General features: G+C 47.7%; 1 protein-coding gene across 2 annotated transcripts in view; it reads right to left on the bottom strand.

The window, feature by feature from the left end:
- VSIG10L (V-set and immunoglobulin domain containing 10 like) overlaps nucleotides 1–23,333 on the bottom strand; it is a 38,148-nt gene extending 14,815 nt beyond the window's left edge. Inside the window, exons 1-5 of one of the 2 annotated variants that reach the window (XM_083515350.1) lie at nucleotides 21,800–23,333; nucleotides 9,131–9,460; nucleotides 4,073–4,336; nucleotides 2,023–2,310; nucleotides 102–356 (exon numbers count right to left, since the gene is read on the bottom strand). In XM_083515350.1, coding sequence (XP_083371476.1) covers nucleotides 102–356; nucleotides 2,023–2,310; nucleotides 4,073–4,336; nucleotides 9,131–9,460; nucleotides 21,800–21,863 — 1,201 coding nt within the window. In that variant the 5' untranslated portion in view covers nucleotides 21,864–23,333. The remainder of the gene's footprint in view (nucleotides 1–101; nucleotides 357–2,022; nucleotides 2,311–4,072; nucleotides 4,337–9,130; nucleotides 9,461–21,799) is intronic. The other variant, XM_083515351.1, reaches the window with a different exon arrangement.
- Nucleotides 23,334–24,010: the final 677 nt, after the last annotated feature.

Here is a 24,010-nt window from a genome sequence, read left to right as displayed (position 1 = left end):
CCCAAGGTCACCCAACAGCTGCATGTGGAGGAGCGGAGACGCGAACCCGGTTCCCCAGATTACGAGACTACCGCTCTTAACCACTACACCGCTAGTCTCACCTGGAATCAAGCTGCAATTGCCCTGCCCAGTCATATGGCGTCCAAGACAGATGATTTTGGTGCCACTGAGCTCAGCTGGAAAGGGAGAGACCAGCAATCGCTGCAAGTTGGAGGTGCTGACCTCCTCGTGTCCCGGGAGCCCCTGGAAGGTCAATTGCGGGGTAGGGGAGCCACCAGGCCAGGAACAAATGAAACGCAAAGCGGTACCATTGTCTGCTGAGGCCACAGAGCAACGGGGGGATCCAAAGGGCCGTTCTAAGAGGGGAGAAAGAAAGAGATAAGTCAACCGTACATACAAATCAGATTGGCTGGATTCAGAGAGACAGAATATTTCACAACAAGGAAAAAGATCTTCAGACAACTTAGTTTCACGTATGCAGCTATCAGAGCCAGCTCTTGCTAAGTGGGAGATAGGGCTAGGTGAGGGAAAAGAAGTGGCCTGGTTAGGTAATTTTAGCCAGGGCTTGCCAACCTTGCTGTGCCAGTGGGCACGTTTGGAATTTTGAGGAAGTGTGTCGGGCGCCAGTCATAAAATGGCTGCCATGGGGGTGTGGGTTTCTAGGGGAGTCCAAGCCCCTAAATCAAGAAATAGGAGAAACCTTCTCAAAGCAGAATGCGTAACAAAATCAACATAACTTCATAATAATAAAAAAAAAATCTGAGATAAAAACAAACATTAAAGGGAGGAGAAAACATCAAACTGGGTCACATAGCAGGGTAAGCTTGTGTTAATAATAGCTGAGGTTAAAACAAAAACAAAAACCTAAGCATGAAAGATGCCTGCCTAAAAGGCAAAGGCAGTGAATTTAGTTCAACAGAAGCCGGATCAAAAGAGAAGGAAGATTTCATGCAGATGTAAAGCAAAGTATAAGCCCTCCAGATGTTTTAGACTTCAGCCCCAATATGGGCAATGGTCAGGGATGCTGGAAGTTGCCACAGTAGCTACTTCTGCTGTAGAGGAAAAGGCATCACTCTGCACCAGACTTCCACTGAATTAACAGTCATTCCACTTCTGGTGAAATCTGGGCTCTTTGACAAGGATGGGAAACTCTACAATGGAAACCTAGCAACTCACCAAATTATAATTCCTAGGGCTCTTTGGGGAAGGCCTTCAGAGGGAAACTAGTATCATTTACTCCTGATGGTGAAGCTCTGAGTGATGTTGCTTAGGTAGTGGTACCCACACACAAGAGCGAAGTATCAACAGGCTTGGGGAAAACCCAAGGTTTGCAGAACAACATTTAAAAAATGAATTCTAAATGGGGTTTGCACCCGACACAACTCAATGGGGCTGAGCCTGCTCTGTGACCACAGAATGTTGAATAACCATTAAGGGTGGGAGAAGGAATGTCTTCACCCCCATTGCTCAGCCCAGACACTGGACACTGAGGTCCAGCTCCGAGGACCTTCTGGTGGTTCCTTCACTGCGAGAAGTGAAGCCCCAGGGAACCAGGCAGAGGGCCTTCTTGGTAGTGGTGCCCGCCCTGTGGAATGCCCTCCCATCAGATGTCAAGGAAATAAACAACTATCTGAGTTTTAGAAGACACCTGAGGGCAGACCTTCAGACATCTGAAGGCAGTAGAAATAATAAAATTATAACGAGTATGATATTATTAGTTAATCCTGGAAGAGAAGAGTGGAGAAAGAATCACACAGATATGAAAAAAATAGAGAGAATTGTCTGGATTTCTTGGTTTACAAGAGCACAGCCACTATCCACCCCCCACTCCGCCCTGGAAAACTGGGGGTTGGGACTTGATGGGCTCCTGAAAGGGGGGGCATTCCACACTGCAACATTTTGCTGCAGCTCCCCACATGCAAACCTTTCTGGTGCAGAAATATGCTCCTGTGCCTGACTCCCTCCCTGCTGAGAGTAACGCCTCTTAGTGCAACAGGAAGACGGACGTCAAATTCAACTCACGGGCAACAGTGAGATGGTGAGTGTTTCGAACTCGGCGCTGCGTGTGCTGATTGATGGCCAAGCAGGAATACGGGCCGGCCTGATTCAGCTGCACCTTGGGGAGGTGCAGGACAGGCAAGGAAGGCACGTAGAGGTCCTGAGCATCTGCCACGTTCCAGTACATCTTGGCCGGGGGCTCAGACGGCGCCAGGCACGTTAGGTTCACGGTACTGTTCACCAGCACAAAACTCCCCGCGTCAGAGTCCCGCTCCGACGAGGAAACGGTAATCGTCGGGGTCTCTGGGCCATCTGAGAGGAATGAAAGCCACACAGCCATGTAATACAGTACCAATGAAATGTCTATTTCCTAGGGTGTTTTTTAAAAAAGACACAACAGGCAATCTATCCGTCAGGCTTAACTGCCAGGGAACCTGCCTCCTCTCCCCAGCTTCGGTTATCCAGGTTGCGACCTCGCTGACGAATGTGGCCATTCAGTGGTCATTTAGCTGCAGAAAGGTGCATTGCGGTCAGCTGTATTTGCCCAGCCACCTGGGTAAAAGGCAGCGCAGCCGTCTTAAGTAGTGTCCCTTCCGCTTGCGGCTGGGATGTTTGCCCTTTCTCCGTGAGAAGCGCAGCAAAAGGCTGGCCGAGGTCGTTGGCCACAAGCACATGCAAGGGAGGGGGGAGGGAGAGGAAGTAAGTGTGCAGGATCAGTGCATGAACTCCTGTGAATGATTCTGACTACGTGGTCTTCGCCAGCGGCTAGGAGGAGGAGGAGGAAGAAGAGGAGAGCAGCTGTCTCGAAGCAGGATGGACATGTGACTGGTCCTTAAGCCACATCTCCCTTCGAGCAGCCAATCGAACTCTGGTAAATCTTCCTTAAGGACATCTAGCCCAGTATCCTGTTTTCACAGGAGCCAACCAAATATTAAACATTAAAAAAAAACACCTCCCTATACAGGATTGCCTTCAGACGGCTCGGGGGTCGGATAACACCATACCCTCCAACCTTTCTCCAATGAAAATAGGGACGTCCTAAAGAAAAGCGGGACATTCTGGGATCAAATGAGAAACTGGGACGGTTTCTTTAAATCAGGGATATCCCTGGGGAAAAAGGACACTTGGGGTGTCTGTAATATTTAGAACTCATGCTCTACCAAATGAGCTATGCTTCATTATTCCTTTCGTTATGATGACATCATCAATAATAAGCGACAGGCGAAAACATTCCTCTTCCCCCAGGCCTTTGGCTAATTAAACAATGTAAGGCTTTTTAAACTCTGTGTTTGAGGGTCATTGTTTTGTTTGTCATTGCGTTATGTATTTCTGTGTTTTTATACTGTAAACTACTCTATGATCCTTGGATGAAGGGCAGTACAGTGGTACCTTGGTTTACAACCATAATCTGTTCCGGAGGTCCGTTTGTAAACCCAAACAGGTTGTAACCCAAGGCGCGCTTTCGCCAATGGGGCCTCAAAATTTTTTTGTTCATAATCCAAAAAAAAGGTTGCAAACTGGGACACGCACTTCTGGGTTTGACGTGTTTGTAATCCAAAATGTATGCAAACCAAGACATATGCAAACCAAGGTACTACTGTATACATTTAAAAAAAAATAAAGTGACTGGTTTTTAGCTTGAAAATCAGGTAATAAATACCCAAGGAATGAATAAGCACAGATACCAGGCTAGTCCTCAAGTACATTGTCAGCCTGCCTCTGTGATCTTTAGGAGCAGGGCTCCCTAGAAGTCTAAAAGTTATTTAGTTATGTGTTTTTGTTTGTGTGTTTTGATGCTATAAACCACCCTGTGAACTTTGGGCGGTATACAAATTCAATAAACACACAAAAAAAGTTATTATTTGCTACATTTTTATCCCACCCTTTGTCTGAGAAACTCAAGAAAGAATACCTGGTGAGTTGGACTAGGCTGAGAGCCAGCGACTGGCCCAAGGCCACCCAGGAAGATGAGTGACTTAGCAGGTATATGTAGCTGGCTGTCCGCAGTTTACGTCCAACCACAAGGGTACAATACGTCAGTATATAAAAACGGTAATCTCTAGTGTGTACTCACAATAGACAGTAAGGTTGGCGGTGCCAGTCCCGTTGCCAAAAGGGTTGGTGATAGTACAGCGATAGACGCCTGCATCAGTACGTAGAGGGTTTCTGATTTGCAAGGAACCAGCCGAGCGCAAGAATCGGGGGTTTTCTTCTAGGTTTTTCCCATCCTTGGTCCAGGAGACAGAGCCTCGGACTGGGGTGCAGTTCAGGGCCACCGAGCTGTCTCCTTCTGTCACCTCCGCAAAGGGTGGGGTCACAGAGACATTGCCCACCTCCTCTGGAAAATAAGTAAATACAGGAATGGGAAGTGGGAGATGCTCCCATACCATAGGTCTAGCCCAGAAATAACCAGCATGGACCACCCCAACCCCCAGATATTGTCAGACTCCAGCTCCCACCAGCATTGCCAATGCTCAGGGATGATGGGAGTTGTAGTCCAACAACATCTGCAGCGTGCCACATTGACTACCCCTGCTCTAGCCACTAATTCCCACTCCCTTCCCAATGGAGCTGTGAATTCAGAAGTGTTTCTTCCCAGCTCCCGTCTTTGTGCATTAGTCTCTTGTTATAGTAACAGATTCCTAAGTTTGCACCTATGCATATACTTCTAAATTTGCATTTTGTTTCATATCAGGCAAGTGCAGAATAGAGGTGGCAGCAGAGTTCCCCCAAGCTAGGTTTTGAAAAAGCAACTCTGGAGGCTTGTTCAATTAAGGCTCAAAAGGAGAGGTGAGTTTTACACTTCCTCAGAGGGAGAGGAAAACTTCACGTCCCTGTATTCTTCTCGATGTCCAATGAAAATCTGAGCCTCAGAAGAATCTCTGGCTTCCTTGACTGTGAAAGGTTTTGCATGGCAAGGAGAGAGAGCTCTCTGAGCTGAGCAAAGCCGTTGTCAGCCAGGAATCATCTAACCAGAGACTCCCTGCAGGGGACAGAGGTCTCTAGGGCTGGGACAGATTGGTAGCTGGAGGTCGCCAGCTAGAAGCAACTCGCAAGGTACTGGCTTCCCAGCAAGTAGGTCACTGTTGGTTACTGAAAGGGAGATGGGGAGGTGGCAGGGAGGTTGGTAGGGTGCAAAAGCAGCGGCAAAGCCAATCCAGCCCTCCTGCCAATGCGTTTGCACTGCGCCAACCTCCCATGCCACCTCACCCCCTCCCACTTGCTAAGCCCACCCACTGACTTTGCCACACCCATCACACACACTGACAGATCTGTCAACATACCATGATCCTCAGTTGCCAAACCCAGCCACTCCACCCTCGGGCTGTGGGGACAATAACGGAGGAAGACACGGAAAAGCATCCCCTGCAAGATATCTCTGGGACACTGGCTTGCTCTCCCTCCCTTGCAACTTACTTAATTGTCCCCTGTGCAGTGAAAGAGGGTGATGCTGCCCCATCTAGGCAGCCTAAGAGGGCAAATGAGGACATGCACACACCACTCAATACCAAGGTGATTTGCACATGCTACTTTATATGCACAGCTGCATATTTTGAAATGTTGATTTACATAGAAAGACAACGCACCTCCGCCACATCTGCGACCCAGTGACATGTGTGCCTGCACTGTCTGCAGTCTAGGAGCTAAGTATTGTTGGGCCACTCCGAGGCCATCTTTGCATTCAGATCAGACTTGGGCAGCTCATCAATACGGGACTCCTTCTAAACAGAGGACTGCTCCATCAATTCCAGTCAGCCCTAGACAGGCTCCCACCTGCCTGCCTTCCTACTTCCAACCAGTCCAAGTGGTGGCCCTGCCTATCAAGCTTCCTCTTCCTTAGTCTCAGTTATGCCCCTTGTAGAAAGCAGCAGGAGGGATGGGGAACCTAACTGGGGTTTAGTTGTCTCTTCCTGTTGTGGGCTCTGGCGCCACCTACTGCTGGGCTCCCGGCCTTCCACTCCACAAGTCCCAAAGGGCACCAGCACCACTGGGGAAGCCTCTTTTACGTGGACTTTCAGGGCTTCCTCGCTCTTGCCTTTAGTCCCTGCAGCCCAAGGCTGGACTGGCGGCTTTGGAAGCCAAGGACCTTCTATCGTTGGGCCAGGTTTTGCCACTGGGGCCTCTTCACTCTGCCTCAGTTTAATATAATAGAGTGAAATTGCTTCATTACATGGAACAGGAGAAGAATTAAGAAGTAGCCCTGGCCTCACTTGGGAGGGGGGCAGTTAAGTCAGAGTCCGTCTGTTATTTTGCTTTTGTTTGTGCTTGGCTGATTTCTGAGTTAATCCGAGATGAGCATGGGAGAGCTTGCCTGTCTCTGGTGCAGAAAACATGAAAACAAGTGTGCTGCTGGAAGAGCAGAGTCTTCGGAAAACACACAACAGCATCTGGGACGCTGATTCCTGGTATGGGAAGGGAACCTCTGCAAGCATGCCCCCATTTTCATACCATGAAACGCTGGAGGGCATGTTGAGAAAAACTCTGCTCCTATGTGCACAGCCCTAGCACACCAACGCATTGGGTGTCCCCGGTGTGCTGACATTGCAAGAGGAAGCAGGGCAACCTGCTTTCAGTGAGGTGTTGCCTTGTCGCTTGCGATGCTGCAGATATAAGAGTTACCATGGTCAGGGTTAAATAAACCTGAAGAGAGGGCAATCTGCGGGCCAGAGCAGTCAGGATCCAGAGCAACCATGCCATTAGGCAAAGGGAAGCAGCTGCCTCAGGCAGGCGATGGTGTGGGTGGCCAAAACAGCCACAAGCCATTTCTCTTTCTTTTTTATATATCTAATTTTTATTAAATTTTCTGTTTTACAGTTTAAAATACTCATTTTGCATCCTTAAGATATCAGTGACTTCCCTTCTTCTCTTTCCATGGTTCATTTTACATATCATAAATCCCCGCATATTTTACAAAAACTATACCATTCAGTATTCCACTATTGCATCCATCAAAACTTGTTTACACTGTTGAATTTATGTAAATGCTGCCAGCGTTTTCAGCTGTACACAGTTATTTCCCATCTATTCAAATAAATGTTTGCCAATCTTCTCTAAACGTATGTTCTTCTTGTTCTCTTATTCTATATGTCAAGTCTGCGAGTTGTGCATATTCTGTCAACTTAAGTTGCCATTCTTCTTTAGTTGAGACCTTGCTCGTTTTCCATTTTGGGACTAACAAAACACGGGCCACAGTTGCTGCATACATAAATAACCTTTTTTGACAACTGGGAATTTCAGTCTGAATTATCTCCAACAGAAAGGACTGGGGGGGTTGGGTTGGGAGGGGGAATAATTTTAAACATTTTTTTCAATTCATTGTGGATCATTTCCCAATACTCTTTTACCTCACAAGCCATTTCTCTTTCTTGCCACACAGCCTGTCTTGAGCTCCCTGATCTGGCCTGGCGCTTCAGGTGCAACAGAAGGTGCAATCCCCTTGCCAGTGTTGAAGGAATTTTTTTGTGGGATATCTAAAACAAGGCAGTCAAAATCAACTACTTCTGATTGCTAGAAAAGCACACACAGAGAGGAAGTTGGATCTCATAGGGCCTACAGAAAATTCTCCCCATGAGAGCCACTCCCACTGTGCCCAGCCAGGTAAAGGGGAGCAATTTATATAATTTGGTCACTTCCCCGGCCTGCTCTCTCTCTCTGCCCTCTGTTATCTGATCTCTTCTCTTCGATGCTTCATCAATGACTAGGGATGTAGGACATGCACTGAGCCCGAGTCACAGCTCAGACCCTAATTCTAATCTAAACTATAATATAAGTATTAGCACTTTTTAAACAACTTTATGGAACTGTTTAGAACTTTTACAGCTGTCTGGAACTTCTGAAAACTGTATAGGAGAATCACTGGAAGCAGGAGCCATCCATACTCCAGATACCGAGAAGTAATCAGTGCGCAGAACACGCAGTCAAAGTGATGCGGGAACTTCATAGTGCTTGCAGCAGAAACAAAGGCAAACTGCAGCTTTGATTTATTCTAAGCAATAAGAAGTGTTGTGCATTGTACAATGTACAAAACATTGTACAAGTATTAGAAAATTTGCAAGCTCTATTTTCCCCTGTATTATAATACATGCTATGCATATTACATATTATACAGTTACAAATACAAAAATTGATTTGTGGATTTAGGGGTCACGTTCCACCTCCCCCCACCCCCACCCCCCAAAAAAAAGAATTTGGAAATGACTGTTCATTTCAGCCAAAAGTTCATCTAACTAAGCTACAGGAACATGAGTTTGTAAAAAAAAAGTTATAACCCTGGTGCCTAATGTGCTGTAAAGCGCTTTGAGTGGTACAGAAATGAAATTAATAATAATAATAATCAGTGTTTTTTCTGGGGGGACACAGGGGTACGCATACGACGAAACGTTTAGTGAATCTAAGTTTGGCCTCATTGAGGGGCAGTATTTCAATATGAGTAGAAAAACGAGAGTACCCCTAACCATTTGTGAATCTAAGTTTGGCCTCATTGAGGGGCAGTATTTCAATATGAGTAGAAAAACGAGAGTACCCCTAAACATTTTTTAAGGGGAAAAATGCACTGATAATAATTTTAAGCCTGCCTTCTAATGAATCCCAGCACTTTATACAAGCTGCATTTCCCAGGGTTCTTTGGCTGTCAAAGTGGTAAGGTAAAGGTAAAGGGGCCCCTGACCATTAGGTCCAGTTGTGGCCAACTCTGGGCTTGCGGCGCTCATCTCGCTTTATTGGCCGAGGAAGCCAGCGTACAGCTTCCGGGTCATGTGGCCAGCATGACTAAGCCACTTCTGGCGAACCAGAGCAGCGCACGGAAACGCCGTTTACCTTCCCACCGGAGCGGTACCTATTTATCTATTTGCACTTTGACCTGCTTTTGAACTGCTAGGTTGGCAGGAGCAGGGACTGAGCAATGGGAGCTCACCCCGTCGCGGGGATTCGAACTGCCAACCTTCTGATCAGCAAGTCCTAGGCTCTGTGGTTTAACCTGCAGCGCCACCCGCGTCCCATCAAAGTGGTACAGTAGTGCTTTAAATATATGGTGAAGATGTGGCCAGACTTTGTGAGAGGCTAAAGCCAGAGACAGGAAAGGCACTTAAGCTACGGACTTGCCCATCCACAGTGGCAAAACACCAGTACTCACCGTACACTGTGACAGCGATGTTGCCTTTCTGTACCGCATTCCCTAATGGGGAGATCTCCACCGTGTAGATGCCAGAATCTGAGGTCGTCACGGCGGTGATACTGAGGTTTCCACTCCCAGGGAGCACGCTGAACCGAGGATGGAATCTGTCTGCTACCACAACAGTGAAGTTGGGTCTCAAGGTTCCCATTGCTATGTTGGTTGCATTTTGCCTCCAGATAATGGTGGTTTGAGAGTGAGAGGGGGGTAAGGCAAATGGGACCGGGAGAGAAACAGAGTCCCCCACTCGCACAGCCAGAGGAGATGAAGGCAGAGCAGGAAATAAGGGAACTGAAAATGAAGAGAGGGGGGAATGAGATTATTATATTTTTTTGCTAACACGCATGTGGTTCAGCGACAATAATCACTTGAAACAAGAACTCGTATCCACACACAGAATAGTTCTTCAACATCAGCCTTTCCCGGGCTGGCCTCCTCTAGATGTTTTGCATTTTAACTCCTATCAGCCTCAGACATGGGAGATAAAAGTCTTTTTCTTTTCTTTTATCCCATTGCTGGAAAAAGACAATGGCCTTTTCGAGAGATGTGAAAGTACGGCAGAGCTATCTGATTTGTTTCTTCTGCAAATGTCAAAGCCCATTGTTGCCTTTGTGAGGACTGATCCTGCTGTGAGGACCAGGGAGAAAACTCAATGTAGTTGGCATTTTAATAAGAGACCACCTAATTTGCACTTCTCATAGCAATGCAAGAACCAAAACACAACTATCCTTCGAAAATTTGCACTTGCCCAGATTTCGTGAACCAAGCAATGTGAACAAAAATGCATGGGGGGGGGGGAGAAGTGTGCATGAAAATGGATATATAGGTGGAAAGCACATCCAAAAATGTATTGTTTATTATGGGAAACAGTCTGCAGAAAGGTCCACGTTGGTCACAAGTGCATGCAAAATATGTGTTTGTTAGGAGAAATCTGTGCCAAAATACTGATGTCGCATAGACTTTTTAAAAAATCACAAACTGCTGCAGAAATTAGGAAAACTGCATTTAAGAGCTTATATACACATACGTTCTCTCTGTGCTTTCCAGAAAAGGCTTGCGTTTTCAAGCTCCATATCCAAGCACTCTGTTTTCTCTTTTTTGCTCTGGAACTTTCCCCCACTAAATCCCACTGAAATGGCAATCCACAAAGAACCTAAACAGCCTTGGCCCAGTATACCTGAAGGAGCGTCTCCACCCCCATGATTTTACCCGGACACTGAGGTCCAGCTCCAGAGCCTTCTGGCAGTTCCCTCACTGCAAGAAGCAAAGCTACAGGGAAGCAGGCAGAGGGCCTTCTTGGTAGTGGCGCCCGCCCTGTGGAACGCCCTCCCTTCAGATGTCAAAGAGATAAACAAAGAGATAAATTTAGAAGACATCTGAAGGCAGCCCTGTTCAGGGAAGTTTTTAATGGGTGACATTTTAATATATTTTTAATCTTTGTTGGAAGCCGCCCAGAGTGGCTGGGGAAACCCAGCCAGATGGGCGGGGTACAAATAATTATTATTATAACCCAAATTGCCACTTTTTGCACTTTAGCTGTGAAGAGCAGGTTTTTGCAGGGAAAGCTCTGGTGAAAAACAAAAGGAGAACCCAAAACACAGAGGTTTAAATTGCAGATCTGTGCCTGGAAAGAAGAGTCCAAGCGGTACGTGTGGATAAGTTTGCAAAAATGAGAAACAGAGAGAAACTGAAACTGATGGATTTTGTCCAGGGCTCTCTTTTATCAGCAGGAACTCACTGGAAATGAATTCCAGCACCTCTCAAGTGGACGCCATTGCCATTACAGTGGACGTTCGGGTTGTGAACGTGATCTGTCCGGGATGCACGTTCACAACCCACAGCGTTCACAACCCACGGCGGTGTGTCTGCGCACATGTGGGTTGCGATTTGACGCTTCTGCGCATGCGCGACTGCTGAAACCCAGAAGTAACCCGTTCCGGTACTTCCAGGTTTCGGCGGTTCGTAACCCATAAAAACACAACCTGAAGTGTCTGTAACCTGAGGTATGACTGTATAAGAGAAAAAGGGAGGCATTCATGGTGAGTTCCAGCACCTCTTTTTCTAGAAAAATAGCACTGAATTTGTCCATTCCTACCCTGGTGTCAGCCTTTATTTTTCACAGGTTCTGTAGGATTTGCATTTCAAAAACCTGCCAAACCTGTTTGCATGGAGACAACAACAGGACGAAAGGAACTGACGTGTACACTGTATAGAAAATTATGCTTCTCTCACAGAACCTTCAACTCACTTTCTCCGTAAAAACAACTATTGCCTACATTAAGACTCTGTTTCTAATTAGCGCTAATTAATGCTACATAGCCATGAACGACAATACTAAAGCTCAGTCCCAAAGCTTGCCGGCAGCTACTTTAAATTTGTATACATTTAAATAAATTCAAAATCCGGTTAAATAATGTAACTTTATAGGGAAGGCTTGTTGTAATGGGCCCCTTCCTGGAACGGGCGGAGACGGTGAGATATCCTGCATGTCATTCACTCAGACTGTAATAGGGACACATTTATTCATTTGTTAAAGGCATTGATACCACACCCTTTAGCCAAAAAGGCTCCAGAGCAGCTTACAAATATAAAAAATAATAGTGGCAAGAAAGACCTTGCCCTCAGGCTTACAACTAAAAAAAAAAAAAAGGTGACACAGCACATGAGGAAAAGGGAACAGGAGGGAGAAGGAAAAAAAGCAAGATCAAGACTTAAAGGGAAATCTTTTAGAACATATAATTCCTCCTGTGTGCAGATTCTGGTTTTTTTTATACGATATTTATTAAAGTTTCACAAATTATATAATCAAACACAACAATACAAACAAACACAAACAAGAAAAAACAAGTATAATTTCAAATCCTTATTTTCTTAAAACTTACTTCACCAACCTCCTCGTACCTCCCCTTTCTGCATTCCAATTTCAAATATTTAGTTCAGCAAATCCTCACCCTTAATTTTATCTAATTGTTAACCTTTCTTTTCTTTTAACTTAATCTTTACAGCTGTAATCCACTTACTTTCTAAAGCCGCATTATTTTAACACTCATTAATTTTACAATGTTTCTTAAGATAGTTCTTAAATTTCTTCCAATCTTCTTCCGCCGTCTCTTTTCCCTGGTCTCGGATTCTGCCGGTCATTTCTGCCAATCCCATATAGTCTATCACCTTCATCTGCCATTCTTCCAAGGTGGGTAGATCTTGTGTCTTCCAATACTTTGTGATGAGTATTCTTGCTGCTGTTGTAGCATACATAAAGAATGTTCTGTCTTTCTTTGGCACCAATTGGCCGACAATGCCCAGGAGAGAGGCCTCTGGTTTCTTAAGGAAGGTATATTTAAATACCTTTTTCATTTCATTATATATCATTTCCCAGAAAGCCTTAATCTTTGGGCATGTCCACCTCCTGTGTGCAGGCTGTCTTGGATAGCAGCAGTTTCCTGGGAGCCCTTCTCACCACCGACCCTGAATAGATCTGGGAGCAGAGCTGTTGACACAATCTGAACCAGGCAGGCAGGCCTGCTCCTGCCACACAGCTTCTCCCCGCCAGACAGCCGAATGGGAGGCCAGTGAATTTGCCAGCAGCTCACAAGCTCTGGCCTCGGCCTCCATCTTTCTGCACAGCTGCCCTGACAGGCGTTTATCTGCATCCAGACAAAGAGCCCTGCCTGATGCATTTAGCTTATAATCGGTGGCCTGCATGCCATGAAACCTGCGCCAATCCTGTCATTTCCCCCAATCTGCTCCGGAGGCCACGCCGAGGGAAGCACAGGGGGTCGGATCCAGAGCAGGAGCTAAAATCGGAGGACATTTCACAGTTCTGATCCCCAGCGTCGGCTCACAAACTAGCTTGGCCCTTTTTGCATTCAAGAAACAACCAGAGGGAGCGTTTCTTGGATGAGACTTAGAGAAGCACTACAAGAGCCACGGGACACGGGTGGCACTGTGGTTTAAACCACAGAGCCTAGGACTTGCCGATCAGAAGGTTGGCGGTTTGAATCCCTGCGATGGGATGAGCTCCTGTTGCTCGGTCCCTGCTCCTGCCAACCTAGCAGTTCGAAAGCACATCAAAGTGCAAGTAGATAAATAGGTACCACTCCGGCGGAAGGTAAACGGTGTTTCCGTGCGCTGCTCTGGTTCGCCAGAAGCGGCTTAGTCATGCTGGCCACATGACCCAGAAGCTGTACGCCGGCTCCCTCGGCCTGTAAAGCGAGATGAGCACCGCAACCCCAGAGTCGTCCGCGACTGGACCTAATGGTCAGGGGTCCCTTTACCTTTACCTTTACCTTTACAAGAGCCACAGAGGCACAGCACGCATGTTGTCATCATCCGGTTTTGGACTACAACTCCCATCATCCTCGACCGCTGGCTGCACTGGCTGAGAACGGTGGGAGTTGTAGTCCAAAACATCTGGTGTATGTGTGTTTGTGTTGGAAGTACAACAGCGGGGATCATCCCATTGGTAACTTACAGGTTAATTCGGTTAAGGCATGGATGATGTTGGCATCTTGACTATCCCTGCCCTCCCCACCTTAGGCTGATAATGTGGGATATGAGGCGGCAAACAAGGCCGCCTCTCGATATTCAAGCCCTTCCTCTTTTCATTTCCTTCCACAAGCCCTTTTATTGTCTGTCAACACGACCGAGATGAGAGAGAGAGAGAGGCAACGCGCTTGGATTTATTTGCCCAGTCTAATCCGGCCCCTTCCCCTCCATCTCCGGCTCTTTGAAACCATCCATATAACAAACCCCAAGCCGGCGGGGCCTGCAGGTCTGAGCCCTTGTAAATTAAAAGCCGAACAACAGCATCGGCCACATGCCAGGGGCTGCATTAGCGGGAGCTGAGTGAGGAGAGCCGGGAGGCAGCGGGGGACGACGACAGGGGAAGATGGATGAAAATTGGCTCAGTGGGAGCCCAGCAGCCACCACAAGCTGTAATGGATGGGCCGGCTCCCTGTGGGGAAAGAGAGCGGGGCATGGATGGGAGAAGGCCATAAATCTAACAGGAGGGGGTGGGTAGGGTGGGCATCGAGGTTCCTATGTGCCGGGCCGTCCTCTAAGGAGGCAGCGGGGGGCTGATGTGAAGGTAGCCATCTTTCCCCCCTTTCTTTTCCGCTTAACAACACAGAAGGACCCCTTTTCACAGCGGCATGCCAGACAGAAACCAACAGGGGAAGCTTGGCCTGGGATGAAGATGCAGCAATGAGATTTCTGCCTGTCATGGCCCCTGGCCATCTCATTTCCATCACTGAGGGCTGGTTCCTCGAGGCAGAAAGGACTGGCAGCTCCACCGCTACCACTTAATGGGTATTTGACCCCGTGCTTGTATTTCATAACCCAGGGATAGCCCTCCAGGGGTTTTGAACGACAGTTCTCATCATTCCCAGCCAACATGGCCAAGAGTCACAGAGGATGGGAGTCACAGGCCATAATATCTAGAGAACGCCACATTGGTGACCTCTGTTACCGCTGTTTTTAAAGGCTAGGCTTTGGCAGAGGAGATATGACAGTCTTCAAATATCTAAAGGGCTGTCACAAGGAGGACGGAGCAAGCTTGTTTTCTCCAGCTCTGGAGGGTAGGACTCGAACCGATGGCTGCAGTTTACATGAAAGGAGATTCTGGCTAAAAATCAGGAAGAACTTTGTGGCAGTAACAGCTGTTTGACAGTGGGAAGGTGTCCATCAGAAGGTGGCAGACTCGGAAGGTTTTTAAGCAGAGGTTGGATGGTCATCTGTCATGGATGCTCTAGCTGAGATTCCTGCATTGCAGGGGGTTGGAATAGATGACCCTTGGGGTCACCTCCAAACTCTAGGATTCCCATCAGCCTAGAAAGCACAGCTGCCAGAAACATCTGGAGGGCACTGAATCAGAGAAGGCTGGTGTACCTATGAATAGGGAAGTCCAGTGCCAACTTGTTAATACCAGTGCTGTGTGTGTGTGTGTGTGTGTGTGTGTGTCAACTTTTCCCTTTTCTTGTGAGGAATCCTATTCGGAATAAGGGAATTTCCCTTTAAAAAAGGGAAACATTTACAGCTATGGTGTGTGTGTGCTTTGATAAAAAGGGATGTGAGTGCCAGCACAAAATGGCTTCCATGAACAGCAAAAAGAGGCTATGGTGCCATCACAAAAAAGGGTGCGTGTGACAAAGATTATATTTGCTAGTTGCTTTTCTCAGTGACTTACAAAGCAACTTCCATTAAAGCCAACTGACAACAAAAACTGAAAAAGACAAATATAAAGATATTAGGGCCAGAGCCTAGGGAGAGGAAAAGAAAGTTGGTACCAAGTATGCCTCCTGGGGAGAGTATTCAACAAGTGTGGGGCTACCATTGAAAAGGCCTTCCTTGTGTGGCTGCCCTCCGAAGCTCCCATGGAGGGGGTACACGAAGAAGGGACTTAGATGATGATAGCAGGGTCTGGGTCGGTTCGTATGAGGACAGTCAGTCCTTGAGGTCTTGCAGTCCTGAACCACACAAGACTTTATAGGTCAAAACAATCTGAATTGAGCCCAGAAGCAAGTTTGTTTCGCCGTTGTGGTCATTATGACGGCCATGTGGCCAAAACAGGACTGGCACCAAATGAGAGGGAGGCATGAGTATGCTTGGGGGAAGCCCAAGGTTTGCAAAAGTCTGGGAGGGGAATCTATGGGGCAGGGCACCTAAGGGGGTTCAAAATAACAGTGCCACGAAAACTGCCAAAGCAGTCCAGTGAGAACGGAGCAGCTCCTCCCAGTGTCCCTCTTTTCCAGGGACAGTCCCGGATTCACAGAAGCCGTCCTGATTTCTGAATTGATCCCAGAATGTCCTGGTTTTCCTTAGGACGTGCCTATTTTCATCGGAGAAATATAGGAGGCCATGGAATGCTGAATATCCAAGGTTTTTGGGGGGGTGGTGTTCTTTGTTGGGTAGGGGAGACATGGAGTACAGTTGTACCTCGGGTTACATACGCTTCAGGTTACAGACTGCGCTAACCCAAAAATAGTACAGAAATCATGCTCTGGCGGCACGGTGGCAGCGGGACGCCCCATTAGCTAAAGTGGTGCTTCAGGTTAAGAACAGTTTCAGGCTAAGAACAGACCTCTGGAATGAATTAAGTACTTAATCTGAGGTACCACTGTATTATGAAAAAGGCATGGCAGGCTATCCGGAACACTGAACAGGAATAGACTTTTCAAGGCCCTTCGCTTGCATTAGCTCAGTAATCTTAGCTCCCATAGGGTTGGTCAATACAATTATGCCCCACACAACAGACAAGGTCACTGAGAGGCAAAGACCGAGACCAGCCGCTGGTTCGAGGTCACTTCACGGCTGAGGTAGATCCTGAGTGAGCAAGACACATTCCCAAGCTCACCCCTCTTGCAGCTTGATCCTCCGCATTATTCGGACGTAATATATCGATGGGTCCACAATGCGACTTACTCCCAAAGAAGGGGGATTGAATCCTTTGCCGCTTTTCTCTAAAGACGGCTTTGCTGTCTTATCCCCAAGGACAACAAAAGGTGGATCACAAAGACGTTCTTTGGGTTGCAATGGGGCATTATTCATCGGCAATTGTGCCGGAGGCTCAGGGCCGCGAACCCGGCTTCACAGCACAGAATGGGAAGGTCTGAAGGGGGCTCGTAAGTGTGATCTAGCGAGCGTGCTTACAAGCCCTCTCCAACCTCGCCACCGAAAGCAGCAAGGTTAAGTGGGGACAGGGCAGGCTCAGCACACCCAGCCTCGCACTTTCAGCATGATTACAGATTAATAATGCTCACATGGGGGGGGGGGATGGAAGCAACCTTGACATACTCCTGCAAATGTTGCCCAGGAAAGTACGAGTCATGGCCTACCGCAGGGCTAAGGAACCTGCATTCTGCAACACTCTGTGGTCCTCCAGTGCTTTTGGACCCCTAACAGCCCCACGGAGTACAGTGGTACCTCGGGTTAAGTACTTAATTCGTTCCAGAGGTCCGTTCTTAACCTGAAACTGTTCTTAACCTGAAGCACCACTTTAGCTAATGGGGCCTCCTGCTGCCGCCATGCCGCCAGAGCACGATTTCTATTCTCATCCTGAAGCAAAGTTCTTAACCCGAGGTACTATTTCTGGGTTAGCAGAGTCTGTAACCTGAAGCGTATGTAACCTGAAGCGTATGTAACCTGAGGTACCACTGTATGGCCAATCCTGAGGGAAGGAGAAGAGTTGTGTTCCAGCAGCATCTCAAGGGAGGAAGTTTTCTACTCTGAAAGGCCTTCTGCCCTAGCATTCCCTCAGATCACTTTGCAGGAACGTCAAGGAAGGTGTGCTGTTGTCGTCTTGAAAGTACAGTGGACACTTGGGTTGCGAATGTGATCTGTGCAGGATGCACCTTAGCAACCCGCAGCATTCGCAACCCGCGTCTGCACACGCGCGGATTGCGATTCGGCACTTTGCGCATGCGCAAAGCGTGATTTAGCACTTCTGCACATGAGTGACGGGAAGTAACCCGTTCCGGTACTTCCAGGTTTCGGTGGTCCACAACCCAAAAAAATGCAACCTGAAGTGTCTATAACCTGAGGTATGACTGCATTTCCACTTAATGTTATCCATATGGCCCAAATAACCAAACAGACCTTCATGAGGCAAACGCAAAGAAATGGAACTGAACTGAACCAAGGTTAGCCTGGGATGTTACCAGTGTTTAGAGGTACTCTCATTTTCCTACTCATATTGAAATACTGCCGCTCAATGAGGCCAAACTTAGATTCACAAAATATTTAGGGGCATGCATCGTCGTCGTCCCCCCCCCCCCCGAAAAAAGCACTGGATGTTACAGTCACGAGAAGGCTGGTTATCCAGATATTTGCAGTAAAATAGAAGAGGTGTTTCGCACATGACTCACAAGATACGCAGAAATATCTGAAACCATCAGAGACGCAAGGAGTGCCAAAAATATAGAGGTCCTACATTACATCAAGAATTTTTGTTTGTTTTGGTTTGGGGTTTTTTAAAAAAATGATTAGAGGTTAACTTATCCCAAATTTATTGAGGGACTTGTGGAAGGGGCAAATGTAGCTTTTCTTTTCTTTTAATGCATTCTATAAAATGCCACTAAACGGAGACAAAAGAGGTTAACTTTGCTTTTGCTTGCCAAGAACAGGTGTGTGTCTTTCTCAGCAAGGGAGTCATAAGCAGCGCAAAGCGGTTTCTGGAGAGGCCTGAGACCTTTTCAGCCCAATTTCAAACACAGTGACCTTTTCTCAACAAGAGCAGACACCCCAAACCTGGTCTAAATGATCCGAGTTTTGCCAGCAACTCTAAAGCTTCTTTCCACCCCCCACAAAAAATACACTATCACTGTGGCCTAGAGATGTGAGAGGGTAGGAAGAAAAAAAAGATAGGGGGTGTGTGTTGGCATTGTTTGGAGTCCAATGGAAAAACATGGATGAACACTCCTCAATGGCATTTGTTGGTGACACCTGCAGCTTAAATGTGAAGCAGGAATATACCTAGTTGGGGGGTTTTGGGTTAAACAAAACAAAACCCTGAGGTGCCGGTACTCATATATTGATGAGTGTTGTGAGTGCCAGCAGAAAGAAAGAAAGAAAGAAAGAAAGAAAGAAAGAAAGAAAGAAAGAAAGAAAGAAAGAAAGAAAGAAAGAAAGAAAGAAGAGGTGCTGTAACTCCAATGAGCAGCCTTGCAAAAAAAAGCTCATACCACCAAAAAGCATATTGGGAACTGTAGTTCGTTAAGGATGCTAAGACTTGTTATGAGACCCCACTGAGCTGAAACTCCCAGAGTTCCCTGAGAAGAGGGATTGTTACACCACTCTTAGAATAGGGCTCTTCTAACAGCCCCCACCAACTTTCCCAGACTACAGTTCCCAAGATTCTTTGGTGCAAACAGGGTCTTAGCCAGGGCCAAGTGTGATGCAATAGCTTGGAGGTGGACTAGGGAGACCTAGGATCAAAGGCCCTCCCATTAAGTTCACCGGCTGGGCCATGAGGCAATTCGCTCCTGCTCTCTGCCACCAACTCCATCAGTTGGTTGCTGGCAGGATAAAATTGGCGTAACCCTCAAAGAGGAAGAATGGGAGGCAAACGTGATATGCACAATTATTTGTCCACCCAGTTTTGCATAGCATTTGAAACCAGAGTGACTGCAGGGGGCAGCCCGCTATTTGAAGGACAGTCCTCTGTTTTCTGAGGGAGCGCCCATTACAAGAACAGTTTATAAAAGCAAAAGAAGCCGAAGAAACAAGTTGCCCACCTACTTTTTAATGTTTGACATTTTATTATGTCTTTTTTAATGGGAAGCCACCCAGAGTGGTTGGGGTAATAATAATAATAATAATAATAATAATAATAATAATAATAATAATAATAATAATAATACTGAGCACCTGGACCCAGTAAGTGCACAGGTCATCTGTTCACAGAATCTCCCCCACCATGGCAAGATCTATTTCGATTCAAATCCTAGTAATTATTTGCTGATTGGCATATCTCCAAACATATTCACATATGCAAATCGGTGTCCTATTTAGTCTTTGTTCTCTCTCTCTCTCTCTTTTGGCAACACGTTTCCTCTTTCCTGGTAATGTACGAAGCGGGCCTCCCCATTTGAGACGGCAGCTAAAGGGTTCGGATGGCCGTCGCGCAAACAGTTGCAAGCAGAAATCTTTTAAACTCCGGCATTTCTTAATTAGGGGAAAACATTAGAGATACAATTACGAATCCTGAAAAGTCAGCAAGGTTTTTCATTTTCCCTAAACTCGGTTTCTTCCTCAAGGCAGGTTATTATTAGGCTGCGTGTTCAAGGCTGCTGGCAAGAGAGCTTGGGGGCAGCCATCTCCCTTTCTGATTGCAACTGTTAATACAGGCCCGGAAGCATCGCCTGTAATAGGAGGGACTACAACCGAGGGGCAGGGGAAGGGAGGGGGCAGACAAGGTCTTTTTTTTCATTACCACAGGCCTGCATGGCCCATCAAGTTCAATGCAGCCCACCAGGACATGCTAAGGCTCTGGTTTTCGCTGTTTAACAGAGACTGCAAAAGAAGGTTGGGATGGGAGGCTAATATCAGGTCCAAGTTTGGGCTGATGTCCATTGCAGCTGGTAGGGCAGAAAGCAGGGGGTGGGGTTGGGGGGGTAGAGGCTAGGCAGAACCAGAGCCAAGGACAGGAAGAGTCAGTTAATTCTAGCATTGCCCCCAACCAGCGGCGTAGCGTGGGTTGTCAGCACCCGGGGCAAGGCAAGTAATTTGCGCCCCCTAACCCCTAACTTGCCGCCGCTGCCAGCTTCTTCTTGCTGCTGCCTGGTCTGGTCTGGTGTGGTTTTCTCCCGCGCTCAGCGCTGCGCTGGGCGGCCGCTGCACTGTCCCTCCCCCAAATAGTCCCCGCTCTCTCTCCGCACCGCACGCCTGGCACCCCCCCCTCCACAGTGGGCGGCGACCCAGCGGCTCGGATCGGATTCACACAGCCAGCACTGCAGTGAGAGAGAGTGAGTGAGCCAGGTAGGGGCAGAGAGCTGCGAGTGCAAGCGCACCCCCCCCCAGATGTTGCGCCCGGTGCGGCCGGCCCCCCCTGCACCCCCCACGCTACGCCACTGCCCCCAACTCCTTCCTTGACTAATACCACAAAGGCAACACGGAGACTAAGGCTGCATTCACAGTAGACATTTAAAGAACTGTAACGCCACTTTGAAAATAGTTCTGGGAGTTGTAGTTTGTTCAGGGTGCTGAGAGATGCCTATTTCCTTCTCAGAGCTACAGTTCTTAGAATGGTTTAACAATTAATTCCGTTTTTTGGAGGGAACTCTGGGAATTGTAGCTCCAGGAGGGGGACAGAGGGTCACTTGACAACTCGCAGCTCCCTAAACAAACTGCAGCTCCCATGTTTCTTGGGGGGGGGGGCGGCGGAATCCACTAATGTTTAAAGTGGTATCGTCATGTTTTAAATGTACAGTGGTACCTCGGGCTACAGATGCTTCAGGTTACAGACTCCGCTAATCCAGAAATAGTACCTCGGGTTAAGAACTTTGCTTCAGGATGAGCACAGAAATTGCGTGGTGGTGGCATGGCGGCAGCAGGAGGCCCCATTAGCTAAAGTGGTACCTCAGGTTAAGAACAGTTTCAGGTTAAGAATGGACCTCCAGAACGAATTAAGTTCTTAACCTAAGGTACCACTGTATGGTACAAATGCAGCCTTGGGGGGCAGGGAAGATGCCACAGCCTGCAGGTGACATGGTGGGGTGGCTTGCCGAAGGGAGAAACTGTGTGCCCCTGCTTGCCCTCGGCTACAATCTGAAAGGCCACATTTGGCTTGGTGGACCCAGCGAAAGGTGCACAGGGCAGGTTTAATGGACACACAGCACGGAAGCCTTTCAAGCCAATTCTCCTCCTGCAGTGCTGCCACAAGAGAGCAGAAGTCGGGCTTGGGAGAATGCTTCCTTTCCCTGCAAACATTCAAAAGAGCAACAACGGCAGAGGCTCGCTGTGAGTGGAACGTGTCAGCATTCTCTTTTATGATGTGGACTGCGAGGAAGGAGGAACTACACCTTTGGATATTCAGCCAGTTCCCCCACCCCTTCCCTAATACAGCTCAAATTCTCCCAGGTATCGATAAGATCAAACTTGGAAGGAGGAAATAAACCCCGGAGCAAATTGACTCACCTAGGAGCGAGAGAAGCCAGCCGGTCAAGGTAGGAGAGAGACAGGTGCCATGCCAGGGAGCCATGCCAGGGCAAGGCAGAGGCACAAGGTGGGACACTCCGATCTACAAAAGACTCTCTCTCCCCCCTGAGAGCCAGAGGCAAGGGGAGGGCCTTATGGCGTTGGCCGGAAGGCAGGTGTCACCAGGTAGAGCGGAAGGAGGCGGCAAGGCCCAGGAAGAGACCTGATCCTCCCCTGCCCTCAGGGGAGGGATGACAAAAGCATCTCAGATATTCAGGGAAACCTGTTGAGCTGTCGCATGTGGGGAGGAGCGCTGCGTGCCAAAGAATCGCACAGCCGAGTTGCCAGGAGGTTCGCAAGCGAGGTTTGGAGTGGTTTGGAGCAGGCACAGGCTGGGGGAGTTATGTGGGGAATGTCTCTGCCAAGGAGCAAACTCCTTGCTCTCCAAATCATGCGATGCTCTTGCCAAATTAAAAATGAAGGCACATTGCACAATGCAAAAAAACCCTGAACCCCGGGGGGGGGGGGGAGAATACAAGAGGAGCCCGCTCTCAGCATTTCTGCAAAGGTTACCACTTGTTTTCGGATGTGCAGGCACGGCAATCGAACTATCTCTCATCACATCTGACCCAGGAGTGCAAGAGAATTATCCATGTCGGGCAATAGCTTCAGGGGAACGGAGACAGGGCAGAACAGGGACTCATTCAGAGACACAGCAGCCAGGTTGAATGCAGGGCCTGAAATGTAAGGTGCAACTACAACAGCTCTTGAAGGTGACCTTCCAGCGTCTGCTTAAAGACCTCCGGCAAAGGAAAGAGCAAGGCAGACTCTTCTGTCGTCAAACAGCTCTTACCGTTAAAATGTTAACCAAAATCTACATCCCTCAAATTCCTGCTTCATCTTCTGTGCGAAAAGCCCTCCAAGTATTTGAAGACGGCCATCACGTCTCCACTGAGTTTTCCCTTTGCCATTTGATCATTTCCTTTGACCAGGATTTCAGCTTTAAAGCACACCTGTAGTAGCTTCAAGCAAAGAGCCCTCCCTCCAAAACACAAGCTTGGACCCCCTCCGCTGATGCCATGCATCGCCTGCAGAACCAGTTATTCACATCAGGCTCCACCCAGCTATTAGCGAGCAGCATGTATATTAAACAGGGTTACACACAACTCTGTGGCCCAGTTCTGCAAAACAGGCCTGAGGCAAGTTTTCTCTCTTCGGCCAAAAAATGGGTTAGGAGGAGTTTGGAGACTGGGCTGCAGTGAAGGGAACAACACAGAACTGCTTTGACTGTGGCAGAACCCAACCCAGAAGGCCAGGGACGCCATTTGATTCTTGGAGGCACCAGGGTCAGGTTATCTTCCAAAGCAGAGAAGCTGTTTGGGTCCAGAGTTCATGTAGGAACTGATGTTCACTGGCAAGTATGAAAGGAAAAGTTCTTGCATTAAACTGTCCACGCCCAAATTTTCTTGCAAAATTTATCAGAGCAGCTGCTAAGACAGTGTTACTAAAACTAGGGAGGGACATAACCTGCTCCTACCCCCAAAAGCACACACATGAACACGGCTGGTCTTCTGTTTGATGCTCTCGTTCCTAAAAAGCAGAAACTGGTTCTTCAAGATAGACATCCAAGAATAGCCAGGGCTGAGCTGTTCATCAGGCACTGGGAAGAGAAAAATGCTGGGTTTGGGGGGGGGGGGTGGAGAGAGGGAGAGAGAGAAGAAAAGGAGCATAGCTGATGGAAAATAAAAAGTGGAGGCACGGTATACTACGATTCTGTGGGAGCACAGAAAAATTGAAAATGTGGTACTGTGGCCCAAAAATCTTGGAGCAGTGTCTTTTGGACAGCTGCCCGTTCTGTGGAATAGCATTCTAGCTGATGGCAGGCACACCCTATCTGCACTTGCCGGAAGTAGTTGAATATTTTTGTTTGGACGGGCTTTCCCAGCTGTATAAATGGGACTTGTATATTTATCTTTTTGGAGTCTTTCACTGTTTTCGATTCTCTTGTGTGTAAATCACCTTGAGGCAGTGGCTTAGAAGGCAACATGAAAACGAACAATAGAATCTACTCTAACATTTTAGGAAAAGAAGAGTTTCTAGTCCATATGACTGTGAATATGTCCCGGAAAACCCATAGGCAATGCCTGCTGAAACCACAGAAGGGGCAACTGGGTGAACTTTCCAGGAGTAGGGCACAGGCCTCCCTGCCTG

Source organism: Podarcis liolepis (genome assembly GCF_965112155.1).
Source record: "Podarcis liolepis genome assembly, chromosome: 7".
Lineage (NCBI taxonomy): Eukaryota > Metazoa > Chordata > Lepidosauria > Squamata > Lacertidae > Podarcis > Podarcis liolepis.
Note: the sequence above shows the minus strand (reverse complement) of the source record. Positions and strands in the feature narration are given on the sequence as shown.